This window comes from Daucus carota, chromosome 8 (genome assembly GCF_001625215.2).
Source record: "Daucus carota subsp. sativus chromosome 8, DH1 v3.0, whole genome shotgun sequence".
In the NCBI taxonomy this organism is placed as follows: Eukaryota; Viridiplantae; Streptophyta; class Magnoliopsida; order Apiales; family Apiaceae; genus Daucus; species Daucus carota.
This window is the reverse complement of record NC_030388.2, coordinates 32,960,449-32,969,632: the sequence shown is the minus strand read 5'-3', so window position 1 is coordinate 32,969,632 and position 9,184 is coordinate 32,960,449. Positions and strand designations below refer to the sequence as shown.

Below are 9,184 nucleotides of genomic sequence, written 5' to 3'. Positions count from 1 at the left end.
TGATACAATATTATTACAATACCTTACCTCATGGCCTTATTCACATGAGACTTACCGAAACATTACCCATCAGCAGTGGCAAAGTCCGGTGGAGGAAACAATTGCAAGGATAAAGGCGTGGGAGAAGAGAGATTGGTGCAAACCTCTTCCTAAAGCATAACACCCCAATACTTAAAACCTCTGTGAACCACGAGACCGAGTCTCAACTACTTTAATACGCCGTCGCCAATCATTCTTATCAAATGTCATATCCCCGTGAGATTTAGGGCTCCCAAGTCCAAACTTAATTGATCAGACCACGTGTGACGGGGCCGACCTCTCTTTTATCATTAAATTGAATATTTTATATTCCTACCAGCAAAGAATGGTAATGTATAGGTGATATATATAAACGGCTGACTATAAATAAATATTTAGTTAAGTTATTATAAACAATAATTAAAATAAAATGACTAGATCGGACGGAAGTTTTTTTTTTTTTTTTCTCTCCCCGATTTTGTGCATTTTCCTCTGAAGAGTAGGGCCGTTAACGAAACGAATATTTAATGAAATATTCGGTATTCGAATTCGTTTAACATTATTCGTATTCGTTTGTTAACAAATACAAATACGAATTCAAATCTTAAAAAATATTCGGTTTGTTAACGAATACAAATTCGAATAGATAAATATTCGTATTCGCTATTCGCTTAATTATTCGGAAATTAAATTATATATATATATATATTTTATATTATATAGAAAAATATTATATTTTTATTTAATAAGATTATGTGCTGGTAAGGGGAGCTCTTCTAGTTATAGCCACAGACCGACAAATCAGAAACAAAATGTCACACCTTCTGGTTTATCCAGGTTTGTTCAATCAGTAATTTGAATTTTATATTATTTGAGTTGGATGACTTTTTTATAGTTTGCTTGAATTGGTGAAGTATGGGAGTTTATAACTTTTGTCACGTGTCAGCAGTTTAGTTATTTTTTTTATTTTCTTTTAAATGAGTGTCTTAAACGAATATGAATAGTTCGTGAACTTAACCGAATACGAATACGAATACAAATAACTATTCGGATAATAAACGAATACAAATCCGAATATGTATATTTAAACCGAATACAAATACAAAAACTATAATATTCGTTTCGAATTCGTTTCGTTAACACCCCTACTGAAGAGACAACATTTGTGCAGGTCTTATCTTCTCCGTTAAAATCGTCGTCCATCTCATTTCACTCTCTCTCTCTCAATCCTCCCGGGGATATTGCAAGTGAGTGTTATTGTGTCCTCTTCACCAAATGGCATCACTTCACTTCTCTGCTTTGGTATATTCGTAAACCCTAATTATCTACTTTTCTTGGGTTTTTCTTGATTTATTTTCTGTAATTAGTGGTGGTTGATTAGTTTACATTTGTTTTGCTGCGTAGTCGAATGTTGGGTCTCTTTACTCAGCTGTTCACCCAAGAAGCATCTTGCCCACTAATGTAGTTAAGCCCTTTAAGTTGACTTCACAAAAGGTGGTATCTTTTTCAAGCTCAAGCTTCTTCGCTGGCTCCTCTTCGCTGCATATTGCTCCTCTCACTTCATCATTCAGAAATGCCGCTCCCCTTGTTGCCTCAGTCCGCGCAATGGCCCAGGTATGCTTCCACTAGTTAATTTAGTGTTTTTTTTATTGTATTGTAAGAAAAGAAGTATTTAGCTACTCACTCTTGTGAATGGGCATCAATAAAATTTGAATCTATTGTTTTCTTGAATTCGCTACTGATTTGGGCCTGCCAAACTTAAACTCCTTATACATAGTTAAGCCTACTTTGTTTATATATAATCTATTAAAATCTTGTTTTGTTTCTAACAGGTAATCGAGTTTGGTATTAGAACTTAAAAATGTTTTAGATTTCCTTATTATGTTTCATGACATTGTGTACATTGTTTATGCTATGCAGGAAGCAGAGCTGCAATCAAAAGTAACCCAGAAAGTGTTTTTTGATATCAGTATTGGAAATCCAGAAGGAAAGCCTGTTGGGAGAGTCGTGATTGGATTGTTTGGCGATGATGTGCCAAAAACGACCGAGAACTTCCGTGCACTGTGCACAGGTTGTTTGCTCTATTCTCCATCCTACAATTTTCATTCATTCTTGGATAAAACTGTTTCTTTATACATGTCTGAAGTTCAATTATATTGATTAGGTGAGAAGGGCTTTGGATACAAAGGATCTGCTTTTCATCGTGTCATCAAGAAATTCATGATTCAAGGAGGAGATTTTGATAAAGGAAATGTAAGTTATTCTTCCTTCCACTATATAGGGAAAAAAAAAGATGACCTTTTCATCACTGAACCAAAACTCTACTTTCAATTGCATCCATTGTGAAAAAACACTTACAAGTCAATTGTCAATAACCAGACCAAAAGTCATACACGCCCATGTGAATCATTTCAAGCAATATGGATTGTTATACTGATACTAAGGTAGACTGCTGGAGTGGCACTATTTGAGTATCGCAGTGCCTGGCAGTATAATTTTGAAGAGGAAATTTCCTATGCCCCCCCCCCCCCCCCTAATTAAGTATTTTAAGATTCTTACGGAAGAGCACATATTTCGGGCTTACCCGGAGTGAGTCTGGTCTTAATCTTTGAGCAGCTCACCAAGAAAATATTAATATCAATTGTTGCCTTTCTTTTACTAAACATCTATACACTTCCTTTTCCTTCAAATTTGAAGTGTTAAAGAAAATTATATTGGGTATGCTTATATCTCTGTCCTGCTATCAAGTGTTTCACTGTGCTTTCTGGTGAATAGTCAGTCATTTGGTTTACTCAATATTTTAATTTGTTTCGTAGACGAAAGCTTCTTGTTTCTGTATGTAATTTGTCCTTTCTGGTGAAGAGTAACCTATTATTCCATGGGTTAAGATTACAGTAGAATCCCTAACCTCTTTAAATTAATAAAATATCCCGGTCGGGTTAAATATCAAACTGGTCACTGAAGTAGATGTCATATATCACTTTGCTCTATACTAAATTTTATTTAGTATTTATTTTTAATTAAAACAAAAAATTGTATTAATATAATAAAAAATAAATAGTAAATAAAATTTAAAAAATATAAATATATTATCATAAATAGTGGAAGTCATAACATTTTACTTGGTTGTGGTAGTATTCAAAAATAATGTGTCAAACTCTATAAATGATATTTTTACTCCTTAAACTGAAATTTGGAGGTACTTAATTGATATTTATGGAGACTTTAATGATTGAAATGAGACCCCGATAAGATTAGTGAGTAAAGTGATATATGACCTTCACTTCAATGACCACTTTGATATTTAACCCTATCCCGGTCCTGGCTCAGGACCAATATTAAAAATTGATAATCCATCTATCGTGATAATTAATATTTCTTTTTAAAGTGTTAGTGTTAAATATCAGTCCCAATTTTCGCATTAAGTGATAATTTCAATTAAATACATATATTTCATGTTCCCTATTAGAAAAATATTTGATGATACTAGCTTGCTTTAGGTTTGATTGTCCAATAACTTTTACATCACATAATATCTTCTGAATTGTCTTCACCTCATCTTTGTGGTCTCCGCCTTGTTGCAATAAGAATATCTCGATTGATTGTGACATTTGGAGATTTTTTTATTATGTTTATCCTCGAGCCAGTGTTGAATATTTTTTTGAGTTACATGAGGGTGGTCTTTTTGGTAATGGCATAATTTTTTTCAAATTTTATTAGTCATTGTAACATGGGAAGATTGTTTAAGAGGCATATTTTTAGAAGTGTAGATAAATGTTGATAATGTTCTCTAATTTATATTTGTAACTTTTTAAGTTGAAAAGACTCAAGTACATGAATGGTCATTAATATTTTTAGAAATTTAAGAAACTATAAGACTCTGGTGAGTGGAGTATAGAAATGCATGAATGATCTTTTTTTGATAGTTCTAGTTAGTTGAATATAGAAATATAAAAGGTACGATGTATACTAGTAACTAAAACTAAAATTAATTATTTTTATACAAAAAAAATACAAACCTCTCCCATGTGATAACCTCTCTAAAATGATAATCTTTCCCGGTCCCAAGGATATCCACTTTAGAGGGGTTCTACTGTAATTTTGCAAATTATGTGTTGCTATAAATCCTCATATGAGTATATTATGGTATTGTTCCTGTAGGCAGAAATTGTTTCTCTGGTTTGTTGTTACTTGTCTGTCACCTAATTGCCAAAATAACTTCCAAAACTAACATTTTTACAGTCCTAGATAAACTTGGAAGAGAAGATTAGCTAAGAGCCTAAGATATAAGCATGTCCAGTGATTTTTATATGCGGGAATTCCTGAGGTGTGCAACCTTATTCACTAGGGAAGTTTTACTGTTCCTAAAGCTTTTGGTTGTCCATTTTTTCTCACTTTCCGGTGATGTGTTTGGGCCAATGGAAATGGACCACTGATGAAGTGCAGATCCTAATAGCTCTGTCCAGTCACATCTTTATTGAGAACCCTGCTAGATATAGGATTCTGTAAATGTATTAAACCCTAATTTATAAACATGCATGAGATGAGATCTGAGTTAGAATTTCTACTACCAGTGGCCCCGGTCGGCTGGTCCTATGTGGTAAACACAATATTCCCATTTTGTTGACTGTAATTCCCTCTACTGATATTCCTTTTTCCCATTCTTTCTTTTAAGTAACTATAGGAAGGTCCTTAGCAAATTCACACCTTGTTATATTGAATTATGTCTAATTATACCATTATTTTTATACTAGTAAATTATTAAAAACAGTTCTTATACTAGCTCAGAATCTAAAAACCTGATTGACTAGTTCTTTTGCCAGTGCAAGTATATAAATAATGCTCTAGAGCTGTGTATTCGGGCTGGTAAGTTTTTTTGTAAGTCTTTGCCTGTCCAAGACTAACTGTTATTCACAAACTATTAAATAAATTATTGTGTAATGCTTGTTAATAATGTCTATAATTGTAAGTTGCCTGCAAGGTATGTCGAGTAATCCCTGCTATTGACTATTTGCTTGCAGGGAACCGGCGGAAAGAGCATATATGGCCGAACGTTTAAAGATGAAAACTTTAAATGTAAGTTACCCGTCCTTACATAAGTTCATTATTGTAAACAAAGTTTAAAATGACTTACAAATTTGTCTACAAGTAATATTATTGCTTATGGTGGACTTCTAAGTGTTCTCTAATAGCCAGAGGCTTTAATTTTTGTAGATTAACGACGACTTCTTTGTATATGCTGCCTTAATTTACTGTTGCTACTTACTTCATACTGTTTGTTGTCCTAAATCAAGAAATCTCATGCATCTCATCCTCTATTACATAAAATTGGCTAGGCATGGGTTGAGCCAAGGGAAAAAAGCGAGGTAGTCTACTGGTGTTTAAGATATATAGTCTTGAAACTTTGAGTATATTGGAGCAGAGCTCAATATAAATAACATAACTTTTGAAGCCTGTATTAAGTTATAGTTCTCTAATGCATTGAAATTTGCAGTGACGCATACTGGACCTGGAATAGTTAGTATGGCGAACGCTGGGCCCAATACGAATGGAAGCCAGTTCTTTATATGCACTGAACCGGTACATTTGTTTAATAAATAGGTCCATTCATTTAATGGATATTACGGCCATAGTGTCAGACACATCATATTAAATTTTCTTTTATAAATTTAATTTTTGTATCTGATTGTTGACAGACACCGTGGTTAGATAAGAATCATGTGGTGTTTGGCCAAGTTATAGAAGGCATGGACGTTGTTAAGCTAATCGAGTCCCAGGAGACGGACAGGGGAGATCGTCCTAGGTTGAAGGTTGTCATCAGTGATTGTGGAGAGCTTCCATTGGTTTGAATTTGAATCACATTACTTGAGCTATCATCTCCCCTTATTCCAGCGAATGTGGTAGAGGTATTAGAAGCCTCGTATGTGTGGCTACTGATACATCCATGGTTCAGACCCAATTTTTAATACTTGTATTTTGTATTTCTATGTTGAGAACTGACTTGCGTAGCCAGCGTTTTAATCAAGGATGTTAACATGTGTTTCATGAACATTTACATTGTTAAAGCACTTCTGAATTCTGATTATCAAATTTTGGTGAGGTCCTTAAAAATTTTGAAGCAGACCCTTTTTTTTTTTTATGGATTGTGTATACTGTTATTCCACTATGTACTTTAACGACCAAAAGATTTTAAGAGTGAACTAGAAAGGAAAAACAAGATCCAGTTTTGACACACTTTGAGCCAAATGCTTCCTCCTATTAGGAAGAATTAGCTGAGCAGATGCATCAAATGTACAGGATTTCACCAACAGACTCAAGAACGTGAATCTGTTACTCTAAAGTAAAAGAGAAACTTTCCTGAACTTGAGAGGAAAATGTTACGAAAAGATAATTTTCCCATCTGCTGGGGTGTTGAACTTGAGTAAATAACATTCTTCGCATGCAATATCGACCTTTCTTTCTCATTTCTTATCGCTTTAGTGGTTTCAAGGTTAACCTAGCAACCCTGATGGACCGGTCTCTCTAAATATCCAAGTCACATCTGGCACAAGACTTCTACATGAAATAACTTCACAAGTGGAAACGGGGCCTTGCGTTGATCCAAAGGGTCAGAAGTTCGAACCTCACCAGCTCCCGGACGTTCACCCGAGTTAAAGAGACAGTGGGATGATTTGAAGAAAGAGGACCGAGTTTCAATCCGTGCGTACTTATCGCTCGGTTAGTCCGATTTACATACGGTTCCTAGGAAAATCCTAGGCAGGGCAGGATGTCGTGGAATACATCTTTTGAAGAAAAATAAGACGGAAGAGGTGCAGCTGACACACAAGTTTCTCTAAATATCCGAGTCACGTTTGACAGCTTGTAAACATGAAATAACTTTTCCCAGGTAACACCAAAAGAAGACAGAACAATATGGTAGACAAGAATTGATTTCCACTTGATACCTCAGAGGTTCGCCTCTCGGTAGGTGCCTCCAAGCAATGAATAACTCGTCGCCTCCCTGCTTGGGTATTGATGGGGCCTGGGGCATCCATCAATATGCCTACACAGTGTCGTAGTTACAGACCCATTCTGACAGTCATTACGAATTGTGATATCTTCTTGATAAGCCATATCATTACATTTGTAAACAAGTGTTCAAGGAGGATCATGGTTGAGCACGGATCTTGCAGACTAGATAAATCAAGTCAAACTTGATATATAGTTGATAGAGAAAAGAAAGAATTTGAGGACATTAATTAAGGATCGAGTCTCGTTCCTCTACGATTACAGTGCCATGGAATACTACATATTGCATATCAACTGTATCAAAGATGAATACACCTAGCTTTTATACGGGCAAGCTTCACGTTGTCAGCCACAGATGAAAGATCTGTGCCATTTTTATCATAATCTCGATGAGAATACATCAGCGTTGGTGCAGCCTCCGCCACGCAGCCTTTTGATATCAGCAGCTAATTTCAAAATTGTCTCATCTCCATTTCATTTCATTTCATTTGTGTCTCCCCCCATCTCTACCTCTTACTTCTCCTGCCTGCTATTTGTTGTTTTGTCGATCATTCAGATTCAGTAGAGTCTTTTGTTGGAAAAATAAATGAATAGCCTGCATGCATCACCCATGGACTTGTTGTAGTATCTAGTGGACTGTAAAAGCTTACAAGCCCAATCACATTGGCTCGGCCCTGACGTGGAATTTTTAAAACCCCAACTACATCCCCACCAATCGTATTCCAACAACAACCACAATCTCTTTCAGTCGAATATCCCTCTCTCTTAAATTTACCACATCTCTCCCTCATCTCTCCCCCGAGAAACATGAAGGTCAGAAACAAAGGCAAAGTCCACCCCTCTCCTTCCTCCTCCTCCTCCTTAACCCAATCTCCCCCGGACGACATTTTCCCCGTCCTAAAAATCCTCCCGGCGGCCATCCTTCTCCTCGTCTCCGTTCTCTCTCTCCAAGACCGTGAAGTCCTGGCCTTCATGGTCACACGCTCCCTCAAATCATCCGACCCATCTATCCCCCCAAACAAAAAGAACATCCACCACAAAACGGCGGCGTTTAACTGCGACTGCTTCAACTGCTACACTAGTTACTGGTGCAAATGGGACTCTTCATCGAACCGTGAACTAATCCACCAAGCCATTGAAGCTTTCGAAGAACACTTGAACAATGATGAACACTTCAAAAAAACCAACAGCAAGACGAAGAAGAAAGACAGGCTCGTTTGCCGAAAAATCGCCGGGAAGTCGCCGGAGATCAGTCCGGAAATATCGGAAGATATAGAAGAGATTGAGAGGCAGTTTGTGAAAGTGGTCCAGGAGGATGCAGAAGGGATGACGCCGGAAATTGAGTCTCCGACGCCGGAGTTATTGCCGGAGCACAAGGGTGTGGCAAGAAAGGTGTTGCCGGACATAATGGGATTACTAAATTCTCGTATATGGAGTCTTTGGAGTCCGAATGTGTAATGTAGGAGGCCCACAAGTTGTGGTTTTCAACTTTTGAAATGTAAATTACTCCGTCCATCATTTTAGACTTTTAGTGATGCTAAAATACTAGTTCCTCGTTCTCTCTTTATAAATTTTTTTGAACAATCCCACATTTACCATGAGTTTACTGATGTTTTTGTTACAGTATAAAATTATTTTTATCACTAACTGGCAAGTCAATGTTGCTTTATACTACTATTATGCTCCTCCCAGCTCGATTATTAGCATGGCAATTGTCACCAAAAACATTTTGAATTGTCCTAGGTCATATGCTAGAATTTAAATAGTTAGAACAAGTCCAATAGGTTACCTATATGATGTCCTAAACTCACATTAAGAGCATCTTCAAGAGACTGTCTCTTAAGTGGCTCTTCAATCACTAAGAGCCTCTTGTCTCTCTCTCCTTTCTCCTCAAAGTTAAGAGCAACCACATTGCTCCTAACTTTATTTTTCGCAATAAAAAAATCCTTCCCTCCAATTCACCTCCATCTTTCCATCTTTTTTGTTATAGTGGAGCCCAATATATGAATAAAATATGAAATAGAAAAGAAATGTAGAGAGTGTTGTTGGAGTTTACACTCTTAACTTTGTCCTAAATTGCTAAGATCTACATTTTTTATATTAAATTTAGAAGCCAACAAGGAGGCTCTTGAAGATGCTCTTAGTGTGTTAAAAAAAT

General features: G+C 36.2%; 2 protein-coding genes across 2 annotated transcripts; both read left to right on the top strand.

The window, feature by feature from the left end:
- Positions 1–389: 389 nt before the first annotated feature.
- Positions 390–6,069, top strand: LOC108199505 (uncharacterized). The gene is made up of 8 exons (XM_017367338.2): positions 390–518; positions 1,175–1,320; positions 1,423–1,632; positions 1,939–2,089; positions 2,183–2,271; positions 5,040–5,094; positions 5,513–5,598; positions 5,715–6,069. The coding sequence occupies exons 2-8, from the start codon at positions 1,294–1,296 to the stop codon at positions 5,865–5,867; spliced, it is 771 nt and encodes a 256-aa protein (XP_017222827.1). The 5' UTR covers positions 390–518; positions 1,175–1,293; the 3' UTR covers positions 5,868–6,069.
- A 1,639-nt stretch (positions 6,070–7,708) lies between these two features.
- On the top strand, positions 7,709–8,636 carry LOC108199506 (uncharacterized). Its single transcript, XM_017367339.2, has one exon. The coding sequence runs from the start codon at positions 7,834–7,836 to the stop codon at positions 8,482–8,484; it is 651 nt and encodes a 216-aa protein (XP_017222828.1). The 5' UTR covers positions 7,709–7,833; the 3' UTR covers positions 8,485–8,636.
- The last annotated feature ends 548 nt before the right edge of the window (positions 8,637–9,184 follow it).